This window comes from Nicotiana tabacum, chromosome 17 (assembly GCF_000715075.1).
Source record: "Nicotiana tabacum cultivar K326 chromosome 17, ASM71507v2, whole genome shotgun sequence".
NCBI lineage: Eukaryota > Viridiplantae > Streptophyta > Magnoliopsida > Solanales > Solanaceae > Nicotiana > Nicotiana tabacum.
Window position 1 is genome coordinate 129,351,592 of NC_134096.1, and position 15,452 is coordinate 129,367,043.

Below are 15,452 nucleotides of genomic sequence, written 5' to 3' on the forward strand. Positions count from 1 at the left end.
TATATTACATTCTCCCCTCACAAGTGGTTCAGGGTCAGGAACCAAATAATTTCATCTTATTATTATTGATGTGCGGTGTATATTTTGATTAACACCATAATGCACAAAGATGAGTGTCCAAAGTTGAGGAAGCAAGTTAGTTTTTCTAACATGAGGGGGAGACAGGATAAACAGTTGAGAAAAAGTTACATGGAATGAATTATCATTTCTACATCTAGATCCTCGAATAAGATAATATGAACTTGAAGTTCATAAAAAGATAATTCATCTGCAATATATTGCAAAGCATGCAAGACGCAATTGCTAGCCCAAAGAAAGTAACTATATTCTCACTGAAATTCTCATATTAGAATAAGTCCTAGAAGGACAAAGTCTATGGTAGGTTTAAAGCGTATAGACAAATCGATTTCAAATAAATTTCTTGATAAAGAAGATGTGCAAATGATCAAAATGATCATATTAAGGAGGCAAGTGATCTAGAAGATCATATGACATAATATTTCATAAAATCTCAGGAGAGGTTTAGGTACTTGAAAATATGAATGAAGAGATCGTTATATTTTTATGAAAAATGCAGGTTGGAACCGATATAAAATATTCGTCGACTACAACTATGATAATGCTAAAATATATATATATATATATATATATATATATATATAGGATCTTAAGTTGGAGAAACAATTCAAGTAGAATTGATTTCATATGGAAGATATGTAGTTTTTGACACTCAATTCAAACACTTGAAAGTATAAAGTCAATGGTGTGTGCAATCACATTTATCTATCTTAGATGTCTAGCATGACATGAAAACTTGATATGCATCTAAAGTCTATTTATATGGCTTATATTACTTAACTTATATGACAATCTCTAAAGGATTTAAATTGCTTAAAGCATATAGAATTCTTGGTCATGAAGTACTACATCCTAAGTGCAATTTGTGCACATTTGTATCTCGCTATAACTATAAGTATGATAATATGATAGCGAGAATCTTAATGGAGATATTGAAAAAGTCATTCCACGACATTATATGAAGATATTATATATCTATCAAGAATGATGATTTCAAGGTGCAATATATTCATTCAAGTTAATATGGCTGATTTGTTTATCAAATCTCTACCAACGATATTTTGAAGATGGTGCACAAGATTGGAATGCGAAGGCTCAAGGATGTGAATTGATGCTCTCATCAGGGGGAGTTAATATGCGTTGTACTCTTTTTTCCTTATAAATTTTTGTCCCACTGGGTTTTCCTTGCAAGGTTTTTAACGAGGCAACCAAAAGGCGCATTTCTAAATACGTGTACTCTTTTTCCTTTTCTAGAATTTTTTTCCCACTGAATTTTATTTTAGTTAAGGTTTTAACCTCTGTTTTAAAAGGCAGAATTGGGACTCGCCCCGGGACGGACCACTCGTAAAACGCCCCTGGGCTTATGTGTGGGGCTTAGTTTCGTGAGACTTACGCCTCGTCCGTTGGGGCTTACGCCCCGAACACGCCCAACGCTCAGCGTACTGGACTCGCCTAATAAAACTTTATGCAATTGTGTGTAACTAACCTTGTAAATCCTCAAAGTTTCTTAATAAATCGTTGACTATTCACAATTACTTTTTTCTTAATTATTAATCATTAAGTTGAGAGTATTTTATGTCATAATTAAAATAAAAATTATTGCATGTTATCCACCAAGACTGCTATGATAGTAAATTTTAAATAAATCTTTCATTTAAAAGTATTTATTTATTAACTTTTGTTATGTCTTTATTATATAATAGTCCATAATATTTTTTATAATTATTTTCCTAAATATTATTTTTCATGTTTACGAGATACGATACTTATTAATTTAATAGCCCAACATTAGCTAGTAACTATTTACAAATAATTAGTTATCATGGTATAGTATGGTGAATTATGTTTCACTTTATTAACTTGTTGAAACTTAAAAATAAACGATGCTAGAAAATTATATTTAAATTGTGAATTATATTTTTATATAAAATCTTTTTCAAATAGCATATTAAATAAAAGGAGTATTTAAAAAAATATCAAATTATAATATCGAAATTCTTTCAAGATTCATTACTCCTTAAGAGATACATATAAGATTTCGCATCGAATACCTTACTTTTGATGTTTGAGTTGTAACGACGTTGTAGCTAATTTGCATATTATGATATATGTCATACTTTTCGTATTATTCATAGTTGAATTATAATTTATAAATATTTTAAATAGATTATTTATTATAATTTTGTGATTTTAATGTAATTTTTATAATTATTTTTTATTTTATACTATTTTAAAATTCTTGAAATTAGTAAAATTTAAAGATCTGTGGGACTTACGCCCCATGTCTCAGGGCTTACGCCTCGACTCATGCCCACGCCTTTTAAAATATTAGTTTTAACAAGGCACATTATCTGTTGAATAGACATTCAAGGGAGAGTGTTATAAATAGAGTTTTATTTAAGGTGAATGTCTATATTTTAAAGAGATTTTAAGGATTTTACTTGGTAGCTAAGTCACTCTTTTTCTATAAATAGAGGGGTCTTATTCCATTGTAATTGGTCCCAAAATTCAATAAGAATTCCATCTCCCTCTTTCTCTGCAGTATTGTTTTTCTTCTATTATTGTTTCATAACAATTTAGAAATTGTTGGCTTTAACTTTACTCTGTGTCATCACGGTGAAGGTATTTTTGGTTTCACTTTAACTGCCCTCGCATAATAGTGAATTCCTTATCCTTCTTTTATAGAAAAAGGGGCAAATGTGTCCATGTAGTGTCGAAAATTAAGCATCTTCACCCTATTTAGATTATCTCCGTCTAATATTATACTATCGTTAGGGAAAAGTCGCATTTAAGGATTATGTATATTACTTAGTATTTTGAATCACCTTTGTGTCAATCAAATTGAAAAAAAGGGAAAAGGGCCAAATATACCTCTCTATTTTCATATATTGTCTATATTTAACCTTTGTTATACTATCGAGCTAAATTTACCCCTAGCGTTATACTATCGGGCCAAATTTATCCCTACCGTTATACTATCGGGCCAAATTTATCCCTACAATCAGCAAACTTTTAAAAATACCCCTTGATCTGTTAAGTAATCTAAAATCTCCCAAATTTCTTTTATGTAAATCACTTGTTGTTGTTCTTGGTCCATTATTTTTTAAATAATTGGCATTTACCTGCTTTCTGAATTAGAAAAAAATAAGAGAAAAAAATATTAAATAATACAACCGAATAAATAAAGTATAGTAAATTGAAAAATCTAAATTAGGTAGCTTTTCTAAATTCCAAAAGTATTAACAACATCCCAATTTTAATGAATTTGTTGTACCAAATATATGGAGACTTTGCAAATATTAGTGATTGAAGTTGAAATTTCTCGGAGACTTTACTTGTCTAATTCAACTTTGCTTTAATTAAATACCTACACATTGTGCACTCTTAAGTTAGTCGATCGAACTCTATACTAACCATGCAATGACAAAATATATTTGAATATACATGTACATACATGATGATCAGCTGCATATAATACACAATAAATAGATCCACTAAATTCTACGGTGTGTATATGATTGAAAAATAAATAAAATTCTAAACCAAATTTATTTATTACAAGAAGAGAAATGAGTGCATTGGTAATAAAAAAATTATGAATAATTTGTATAGTCTAGTAACTTTAACATTCACATCAATAGTAAATTTTGAAAATAATGGAGCAAGAAGAACAACAAGTGATTTAAATAAAAAGAATTTGGAAGATTTTGGATTACTTAATAGATCAAGGGGTATTTTAAAAAGTTTGCTAATTGTAGGAGTAAATTTGGCCCGATAGTATAACGATAGGGGTAAATTTGACCCGATAGTATAACGGAGTTAAATGTAGACAATATATGAAAATAAAGAGGTATATTTGGTCCTTTTCCCTTGAAAAAAAGTCAAGATTGCATTTTATACTTGAATCTACCTTTGCTTGTAGTACAATTGATTCAAAATGTCGCTAATAAAATTTAATGCACTTACTTCTATATCCTTTAACCTTAATTGTATTTAACTTCGCAAGCGAAAAATGGTTGGAGAATGAGGAGGAAATAATTTTTATAGCAAAAAGAATAAACCTACAAATTAGGAAATGTGAAACCTCAATCAAAAGTTAGCTTAATAGGTTGAAGTGAACTAATATATTTTCTCTTTCAATTTAGAAAAGTAATGACGATAACGCAACTTTAGAAAAATATACTTGTAAGAATCCGGAATCGCATTGGCATTCATGTGACTAAAGAGGGAATAACGCATAGTGCCTATAAAGGTCAAAATAATTATCCGATGTTGCCCACTTGAAAATTAATTATAATTCTTACCTATACAGCACAAACTGACTATTCAGTTTCCTATTTTCCCTTTAATTTGCTTTACCCCACATGAGGGGCATGTGAAAAATGCAAATCTATTCCCTTTTTTGTTCTATTTTATAACTTGAATCACATTACTTTTGACTATCTTTCCATCTATGATATGTACTTTGACTGTAGAAACATATATTAATAATTATTTAAAAAATAAAAATGAAATAGGGTATTCACAGTAAAAAAAAAATAGACAAGAGGAATAAGTTGATCGGAGAAACTCCCGATTGTCGTGCATACCACAATTTCAAAAGGATTGTCCTAAAATTTTGTCCAATTATTGTCCACATTTTTAATAAATAAATAATAATATTTGTTAACATTAATAATATTTATTAATATTAATGGAATTCCATGGAGGTATTATTCATTGCATATGCTCCCATTGAGTTAATTAGATTATGTGACAACTGATATTATTTCAATTTAATAATTAAATTTTAAAAAAAAAACTCTTTGCGTACAATTGTATATCTTGTTGGTATAGCTATATACTATACTGATATCATATGTTAGTTGGAATATTTTTTGATTGTATTAGCTACATTTAATTGGTACACTATTTGATTTTACTCTAGTAATAGTAGAATAGAATAGTATCTTGAATTTTTTTAATTTTCCTTTATGCATGTGTATTATGTAATCATTTTGATTTTTTCTTTATGCGTTTGTTTTATATAATAGTATTATAGTACAATATCTTGAAATACATTTGTCACGACTCCAAACTCCCTCCGTAGGAGGTCGTGATGGCACCTAGTCTCTAAAACTAGGTAAGCCTGTCAATGCGGAATAATCATAAATATCTGAAATAAATAAACTACAATTCAAATAATTACAACTCCCAAAACCCGGTAGAAATAAGTCACAAGCTTCTAAAAATTTATTCTCAATGTTTCTATGTATCAAGGTCTAAAGAAAATAAAGAAGTAACATAAAATGATAGAAGGGGACTCCAGAGTTTGCGGACGCTGGCAGATATACCTCGAAATCTTTGTGTGCGGGTAAGTCACTGACATCTAGACTGGTAAGATGTACCTGAACCTGCATAAAAAGATGTGCAGAAGTTTAGTATGAGTACACCACAGCGGTACCCAGTAAGTGCCAAGCCTAACCTCGGTAGAGTAGTGACGAGGTCAGGTCAGGCCCTACTGGAGAATAGATAATGACATGAAAAAATGTTTAAACAATTTAATAAGATAAAATGATTATGGAAATGAATCAAATAGTATGTCACATTTAATGACACCAAATAATTGCAAATAATATCTCGTGGAATCAAAACATAATTTCTTCAACTTTATGAAAATCACAACAATTAATCGAAGGCAACTATGGCCATAAATTAATATCAACAAGGGCACTACCGAGGTACCTCCTCGTAGTCCCAAATCATAAATAAATTCACAATATCTCATTTCCTTATCTCACCGCGGGGACCTTCACTATTTATTTTAAAGAAAATATTTTTTTTCAAAATAGCATCCCGCGTTTTAGCTATCCTTATCACACTGCATGACTTCTAGTAGTTCCCCCTACTAGCCACGTGTATCAAGCCACCCTTATCTCATCGCATGCATTTCAATACCTAGACCTTATACCACCGCATGCGTATCAATATCACAATATATCATAATTTGCACTTCAAGTGCCCAAATATTTTAATTTGCCAAAATAAATCAACGATATTTTTCACAATAAAGAGCTCACGGCTCATGCCAACATAAATCATCAATAATATTTTTTCAGAATAAAGAGCCCGCGGCTCCATCACAATGAGTACAAAAATCTTACAAAATATTCAAGAATAAATAATTTAGCAAAATAATATTTCAAAATCTTTAATACGTTGCTTCAATACCAAATTTAAAATGTCAAATACTTCATATTAATAATATTTAATTTAAAAAAAATCAATTTCAAATAATGCACAGAATAAAAGAAACCAAGTTTCAACCAAACAGGTAAAACAATTAGCAGGAAAAGGTCAAGCAAATTTAAAGTATACAAATCAAATCAATGATGGAGAATATAACAAGATTTAATAAATTAATTAATATGCAACAGTGATCTTCACAATTTAAAAACATAACCCTTCACATTTAGTCTGTGTACACACTCGTCACCTCGTGTACACGACTTTCATCACGTTACAATTAATGCCAATCCTAGAAAAAAAATTTCCCACACAAGGTTAGACAAGTCACTTACCTCGACTTGCTCCAATTTAAGCAAGTAGTATACTTTTTCCTCGATTTTTCGATTCCGGTCGACTCGTATCTAGTCATAATTAATTCGATACAGTCAACAAAAATTATAGAATTAATTCTGTAAGAAAATACTATATTTTTCAATAAAAATCCGAAATTAACTCAAAAATGGCCTGTGGGGCCCACGTCTCGGAACTCGACAAAAGTTACAAAATCCGAAAGCCCATTCAACCACGAGTCTAACCATACTAAATTTATCAAAATCCGACCCCAACTCGACCCTCAAAGCTTCAAATCTTATTTTCAAATCCCTAAGTTCCAACCCCCGATTTACACCTCAAAAACATGTAATCTAGTCGAATTATTTGATGATAATTCAATATTATGGAGTAGAAATGATCACAAGGGACTTACCTCAAGTTTTCACGTGAAAACCTTGCTCAGAATCGTCCAACCTGAGCTTGAAATGCCCAAAAAATGGCAAAAGCTCGGAACTCCTCTGTTTTTGTATTGTCCAGGGATTTTCGCATCTGGGCAACTTGGCCGCTTCTGCGCCAACCGCATGTGCGGAAAATATCCCGCATCTGCGCCTTTGCCCGCATTGGCGCGCCTGTTTGTGCTCCTGCGCAGGCCGCTTCTGCGCGCGTCCCTCCGCATCTGCGCTCACGCAGGTGCGAAATTTCCCTCGCACCTGCGACCATTGCCCCATTGTCTATTTGCGCATCTGCGCTTGCCAGGCTTGCTTCTGCGAGCTCGCACCTGCGATAGAATTTCCGCGGGTACGAATGCAGCACAAGGCAGAAACTTCAACTATTTCTTCTAAGTCCGAATTTGATCTGTTAACCATCCGAAACTCACCCGAGGCCCCCCCGAGTCCCCCGGGACCTCAACCAAATGTACCAACAAGTCCTAAAATATCATACGAACTTAGTCGAGCCTTCAAATCACATCCAACAACACTAAAACAAGAATCACTCATAGATTCAAGCCTAATGAACTTTGAAATTTCTAATTTCTACAAATGACTCCGGAACCTATCAAATCACATCTGATTTACCTCGAATTTTGCGCACAAGTCATAAATGACATAACGGAGGTACTCAAATTTTCAGAATCGAATTTCGACCCCGATATCAAAAAGTCAACCCCTCGGTCAAACTTCCCAAAAATTCAAATTTCGGCATTTCATGCCTAATTCCACTACGGACTTTCAAATAAAATTCCGATCACGCTCCTAAGTCTAAAATTACCATACGGAGCTGTTGGAATCATCAAAATTCTATTCCGGGGTCGTTTTTACATAATTCGATATCCGGTCACTATTTAAACTTAAACTTTTAATTTTTCATCAAAATTCCATATCTCGGGGTAGGGACCTCGAAATTTGATTCCGGGCATACGCCCAAGTCCCAATTCACGATACGGACCTATCGAAACTGTCAAAACACTGATCCGAGTCTGTTTGCTCAAAATGTTGACCAAAATCAACTCAGTTGAGTTTTAAAACTCTAATTCATATTTTAATCCATTTTTCACATAAAAACTTTCCAGAAAATTTTACGGATTGCGCACGCAAGTCGAGAAATTATAAATGGTGCTTTTCGAGGTCTTACAACATAGAATTAATTATTAAATTTAAAGATGATATTTTGGGTCATCACAACATTTTTATATGAATATGCGGTACACTATTTTTTGATTTTTCTCTTTATGCATGTGTATTATGTAATAGTAGTATAGTCATATATAGTTGCTTGCGAAATTTATGGGGCTTTACACTGAAATACCTCAAAAATTTTCGAGGTGTTACACATATTGTAGTTGGAATATTTTTTGATTATTTTGGCTGCATTTTTAAGTGAAGTTTATATGATCATATTTTGCTGTGTTGGATTTTCTTGTACCTATGGACATAGATTTTGTGTATTATGTAATAGTTTTTATAGTTATATGCAGTTGTTGGAACGACCCCGTACAACTATATACCCTATTAGTATAGTTATATACTATATTGGTATCATATGCTAGTTGAATCATTTTTTGGTTGTATTAGCTGCATTTAATTGGTACACTATTTGATTTTCTTTTAATAATAGTAATATAGTACAATATCTTAAAATACTTTATTATATTAATGTAACGACCCGACTTGTCGTTTTAAGAATTAACGCCCCGTTCAGCGACTTAAGGTCTCGAACAACTTCGCCGGAAATTAACTAGTAAAGTTGTATACCATATTGGTATAGTTATATGTCATATTGGTATCATATGGTAGTTTGAACATTTTTTTGGTTGTTTTAGCTGTATTTTTAAGTGATTACTATTCTGAAATTATTTATATGAACATGATTTGCAGTGCTAGAATTTTTTTGTGCCGATGGACATAGATTATGTGTATTATTCAATAATTTTTATAGTTATAAGCAATTGTTGAAACGACCCCATACAACTATATACCATGTTAGTATATGAGCAAGTTGCTTTGCGAATATTTAGCTTGCAATGCGAGCATGTAATATTCTCATACTTTTATTGCAACATTTAATGTTTTGGTACAATAGTATAGTCGCAGATAGTTGTAGCAATATTCTAGAGTAATCATATACTCTGTTGGTATACATGTATACCATATTGGTATCATATGGTACTAGAAGTCTTTTTTGCTACTTATACTTTTATTGCATTTTTTAATATTTTATTATCATTTCTATTCTAACTATATATGGAGATTTGGTGGCCGTAGAATATGTTTTCATGCTTCATAACTAGTTGTGTTACTACTAATGATAGAGTGTGTACTGATATTTATAGGGAAGGAGATCAAGGTTTGCATGGCAATCACGTGTTGATTCTTAGAATCTGATTATGTAATTTATGGTGCTCAGCAGTAGTCAATGTGATATTCAAGAAATTAGATCAAGTGACAACTGATATTATTTCAGTTTAATAATTGAATTTAAAAAGTGAGAAAAAAGACAAGGTATATTATACTAGTTATATTTTTTTTTAAAAGTGAACAAATATTTAATATATCAGTTATTTTTTCTTATTGTATAAAAAGAGAATAATAAAAAATAGTGAAAACTTTAAATGAAATTAGATTATGAAGACAAAAAGAATATTAAAAAAATAAGTTAAATGAAATTAGAAAAGGATAAAAGAAAAAAATAAGAAGAAAACGAGAAAAAAGAAAAGGAGAAAAGAAAGAAAAAAGGAAAAAAAAGAAAAGCATAGAAATACAAAAGTATTGGAGAAAAATGAGAAAATTCTCCACAAAAACTACTGTGGATAAAAAATATAACTAGTTTGATGGGTAGAAAAATAAATAGGTATGCAAGGATAAATAATTTTATTTTTATGTGTAACTGTGTCATTCTCCTCAAAAAAGTATGACTGCTTTGTAAGCTAACTTTTAAGCTGTCCCAAAATTTTAGTCTATTGTTTTTCAAGGATCAGTTTGACTGGATTTTAATTCATTCATCATATCAAAAGGAATTATTAGCATTTAATATTTTTCTTATTGATGAGAGCTCATCTGAAAAAGTTTACCCACGAGAGCAGAAATAGAATTTTGGGACTGAGTTCAGCCCCCTATTGCACGTTGCATAACGAACTAAATTGCACACAACACACGTTTTGCTGCACTGCTGAAGTGGAAAGCGACATACAAATAAAGAACACTAAAATAAATAGTAAATATCATACATACACAAATCGAGGTTTTTTTTTGTATTTTCATGCACAAGGGGTATTTACTAGACAACACCAGACTATTCACTAACTACATAACAATGCAAAAGAAAAAAATGAAATAAGCACAGGCAGAGCTGAAGTAAAAACCTCACCAAAAACAAAATTAGAAATAATATTAAAAACCAACACCAAAATAATGGGGCTAGATAACACAAAAATGTACAAAAAACATAATACTGTGACGGACGCTAGGTCTCTATCTTGAGAAGGGAATTGAGTGATGTACTGTTAAATCTCTGTGCAAGACCTCGGATGACAAGGACTACAATGTCACGGAGGTGCCGCGTTTGTACCAACAGATCCACTTCATTATCACTGTCCACCACAATCCTCAGCCGGTGTTGATCATTTCGGAATAGTTCCACCTGTACATTGGCATGGAAACAAACTTAACCGTAGTATATGGACCTTTACTTTCTCTTTTTGGCATCGATGGTCTTAGTGCCCAGCTTTACCTAAACTATTTCACCAGGCACCTGCTACCTCCTACCAGCCCACCAGCACAAGTACCGGACAACTCTGTCCACTAAGGTTTAGGCAGATAAGAAATAACCTAGTATGTTTTGTCTCTACCAGAATTTGAACCCTAGTCTCTAAGGTCTGCACCCACTTCATTGACCACTAGGTCACACCCTTGAGTGTTATCTAAACCTTTACTTCTGAATCACTTATGGGTTATATTCTTTTTAATGAAAACAAGTTATCTTAGGTCTTTTGAATGCAGAAATGTAGGCAAGCCACTATTTTCATATTACCACACCATTCCGAGGGAAAGGAGAAAAAACATGAACCTCTTTCACAGTAATGTTTGAGTCCAGTTAGATAAATCCGGGCTATATACCCCTTAGTTCTCTGATGTTTTTTGTAGGAGAATTATGCAATGTCTGTTGCATAATAAGATTCTCATAAAATAGAATGGATAGCATCTGAAAGAGTAAATGTTCGATAGTGAAAAAAAGAAAAAACTTTTACAAGTGCATTTGTTCTCAATCCACTAGGCTTTCACAAGCTTACTGCCAGAGGAACACCTGGAGGCACCTCAAACATTCTAAATCTGCCCAAACCTTGCCAGCCGACTTACAGGCCAACTGACTTTGGCACTCTTGAATGGACCTTAAGGACCCTATAATAGGGTACCGCCTCATGCCCATGACCAAAGTAAGCACAAGTCTGAGTGAACAACAGTGAAGGTTTATTGTCACAAGAGAGTATCCTAGTGTGGTCCAGTTAGTTTGTAGTGTGCCTTGTACGTCCAACATTGTGTGGAAACATACATCAACACAAAATTGTTTTTCCAAACTTCCAAGTCTTCTCTACTAGCTTCATTGCCTTCTTCACATAATCATAGTGTGCTTATGATCAAGCCACATTTCGGGATAAGGTTGAACCTAGCGTCTATCAAGAGGACAGTCGGGCTGGGTGGCGTACTTGGTGCTAGAACGAGTATATGCCCATGATAAAGTGGAAGAATAAAAAGGATTGCAGAGGTATATGGCCAAAACCAATATTTAGTACAGAAGACGGGAGTCTCAGAGATAGATTTACGTACGTGGAATGGAGGGGCATATGTTCCCCGAACCTCAGTTGTGGGAAAAGAAGTCTTAGAACCAGGCTTCACCACCTTTACCCTCTTTCTGTTGACTTCCAGAATTCTTCTTTCAAGATTCCCCATTCCTGGAACCTGAAAAGTTGAAACCATAAGAAGTTAATCCCGTATCTTTCTTACAATATGTTTGGAAACTGAAACAGAATAATGAATTAAAAGGAACTAACTTTCTTCGTAGATTGATCCTTGTCACACAAGGCCTGCAATAATAACATCAAGTAATTTATGTTAACATGCTGAAAATAACAGCACAGTGAAATAATATTATGCTAGGGCTGGGAGAAGATGTAAACAGGATGATTAATATTCTTTTATTAATAAGGTAGTTTTATTAATGAAGCACACTACTGAGATAGTAGTGTGCAGATACAAAAACCAGAATAACTGGCCAGGGATCCTATTATATCTGCAAGAACCCAAAATACACAAACATGATGATTAATATATTGCTGCAGAAAATTAAATATTGCAGCAAGCATAAACAACTGATCATGAAATGTGACACCAAACTAATTTAAACTTCAAAACCGCAGCTTGATGCAAGTTATGCACCAAGCTTATTTGACTTCAAAAAGTACTAAACAAACAGACAGGCTGCATTTCTCTGGAGACGATAACAACCCGGCCGGTCGTTTTGAGAGTTTTAGCCCCGTTCCCCCATTTACTGCTCATTCCCTGCTTAATTGTTGTTATGTGACTTGCCGGGGTAGTTGGTTGGGGCTGGAGAGGTTTCGTAATGAGTTGAGACACTTATTTGACTTCAAAAAGTGCTAAACAAACAGACAGACTGCAGTTCTCTGGAGACAATAACAACCCGGCCGGTCGTTTTGAGAGTTTTAGCCTCGTTCCCCCACTTACTGCTCATTCCCTGCTTAATTGTTGTTATGTGACTTGTCGGGGTAGTTGGTTGGGGCTGGAGAGGTTTCGTAATGAGTTGAGACACTTAGTCTCCAGGGTTGAAAACTTAAGTTAAAAAGGTTGACCGGATGTGAATTATGTGTAAATGGCTCCGAAATAGAATTTTGATGGTTCTGTTAGCTCCATTGGGTGATTTTGGACTTTAGGAGTGTGTCTAAATACTGATTTGGAGATCCGTAGTTGAATTAGGCTTGAAATGGTGAAAGTTGGAAAATTAGAAGCTTGGGAAATTTAGAAGTTTGACCGAGAGTTGACTTTGTGGTTATCGGGCTCGGATTTTGGTTCCAGGAGTTGGAGTAGGTCTGTTGTGTCATTTGTGACGTGTGTGCAAAATTTGAGGTCAATCGGACTTGATAGGTTTCGGCGTCGAATGTAGAAGTTGGAAGTTCATAAGTGCATTAGGCTTGAATCGATGCGCGATTTGTGGTTTTAGCGTTGTTTGATGTGATTTGAAGGCTCGACTAAGTTCGTATCGTGTTTTAGGACTTGTTGGTATATTTGGTTGAGGTCCCAAGGGCCTCGGGTGGAGTTCGGATGGTTAACGGATCAAGTTGGTAAGTTGAGAGGCTGCTGAAGCTCACCAGTTCTGGTGCAATTGCACCTGCGGAGTGATCGCATGTGCGGCTTGGAGGGGAGTGTGCAGGTGCGAGGGAATTTTCGCACATGTGTGGCCGCAGATGCGGCGATTGGAGCGCAGAAACGAAATTTGGACAGGGGGCTTTGGAGAGCAGATGCGAAGGAGACTCGCACATGCGCGTGTGTGATCGCAGAAACAGAGGCAGTGGAGTCTTGCAAAACGGAGAAACAGAAGATTTTTCGCACCTGTGGGACCTCAGGTGCGACTAAATGAGCCGCATGTGCAAAAGCACTGGGCAGTGCATTAAAATCAAGGGTTCCATGATTTTCATCATTTTGGACATTTCAAGCTCAAGCTTAGGCGATTTATGAGAGGGATTTCGAAGGGATTCTTGAGGTAAGTCACTAGTGGTTATTTTTATTCAATAATTATGTTTCCCCATTGAATTTCCCACCTAGTTGGTGTGTTTTTCAGGTGTAATTTTGGAAGTTGAGGCTAGGGATTTGGAGAGTTTAATTTGGGGATTTGAGTGACGATTTGGTGTTGAATTTTGGTAAATTTGATATGGTTAGACTCGTGGTTGAATGGGCTTCCGAATTTTGTGACTTTTATTGGATTCCGAGACGTGGGCTCGGGGTCGGCTTTTGAGTTGACTGTTTGACTTTTGACTAAGAACTTAGTATTTTCTTATGGAATTGATTTCTTTAGCTCGTGTTGATTGTATCGAACTGTTTATGGCTAGATTCAAGGCATTTGGAGGCCGTTTCGCGAGGCAAGGGCTTGTCGGAGTAGGGATTTGCATAGTTTGAGGTAAGTAACACTTCTAAATTTGGTTCTGAGGGTATGAAACGCCGAAATTACGTGTTATGTGATTGTTGTTGAGATGACGCACATGGTAGGTGACGGGCGTGTGGGCGTGCACCGTAAGAATTATGACTTGGTCGATTCCGTGGAACTATATAATTGAATAATCTTGTTGTTACCCGTATTTCCACCATGTGTTTGAGTATTGAGCTGCCAGTCATGTTAGAAATCCTGCTTAGGCTACGTTTTGGTATTGTTGGGACCCACAAAGGTCGTGTTACATGTTGAACTATTTTCTTAACTTGCCATTTTATACTCAGTCACAGCTATTATTTTCATAATATGTCTCAGTCTCTATTGTCTTTTATTTGATACGTCATATCATCATTATTTGGGTTGATTATCATGATTCTGGTGAGCCCGAGAGACTGGAAAGATTAATGACTGAGTGAGACTGGGGGTCTATTATGAGTGATATTCAAGGGTTCGGGTCGCACGCCGCAGCAAGTTTTATTGATTCATGCTAGGATTTGGCTTATTATAGCGCTTGGGCTGAATCGGCCCCTTCGGAGTCTGCACATCCACAGTGGGCGCAATGCTAGCAAATATTTACATTTGGGTTGGATTTGCACTGGTTTATTTACAATTGGGCTGGATTTACCCTGTTCTGTGTTGAGTTTTATTGAAAACCTGAAAGCATGTCTAGATTCTTGTACCTTTACTTGTAGATTATAAATTTCTAAAATATCACTGTCATATTTGTTGTAAGTTTCCGTACTGTTAATATTGCATGTGGATTGTATTACTCAAACTCGTCACTACTTTCAGTCCAATAGTTAGTCTTGTTACATACTGAGTTGGTTGTACTCACGCTACACCCTGCACTTCGTGTGCAGATCCAGGTGTTTCCGAACACGGTGGGTGCTGATTATCTGAGCAGCTTAGTCATCCGGAGATTTCGAGGTAGCTGTCCGGCATCCGCAAACCTTGACTCTCCTTCCCTATCTTTTAGCTTTATGTATTTAGTTTCAGTTTTTTATAGACACTGTTTCAGACTTGTGTTGTATAGACGCTCATGTACTCAGTGACACTCTAGTTTTGGAAATGAGTTTGATCATCTAATTCAGTTTATGAGAGTTTTAGTTCATTTTTCATTT

The 15,452-nt window shown here is 34.5% G+C and overlaps 1 protein-coding gene across 3 annotated transcripts in view; it reads right to left on the reverse strand.

The window, feature by feature from the left end:
- Positions 1-10,302: 10,302 nt before the first annotated feature.
- The window catches only part of LOC107824178 (187-kDa microtubule-associated protein AIR9), a 32,278-nt gene continuing 27,128 nt past the window's right edge, over positions 10,303-15,452 (reverse strand). For 2 of the 3 annotated variants that reach the window (XM_016650921.2, XM_016650922.2), the window contains exons 36-38: positions 12,164-12,196; positions 11,940-12,071; positions 10,303-10,755 (exon numbers count right to left, since the gene is read on the reverse strand). In XM_016650921.2, the coding sequence (XP_016506407.2) occupies positions 10,579-10,755; positions 11,940-12,071; positions 12,164-12,196 (342 nt within the window). In that variant the 3' untranslated portion in view covers positions 10,303-10,578. Of the gene's footprint in view, positions 10,756-11,939; positions 12,072-12,163; positions 12,197-15,452 lie in introns of those variants that run through there. The other variant, XM_075235064.1, reaches the window with a different exon arrangement.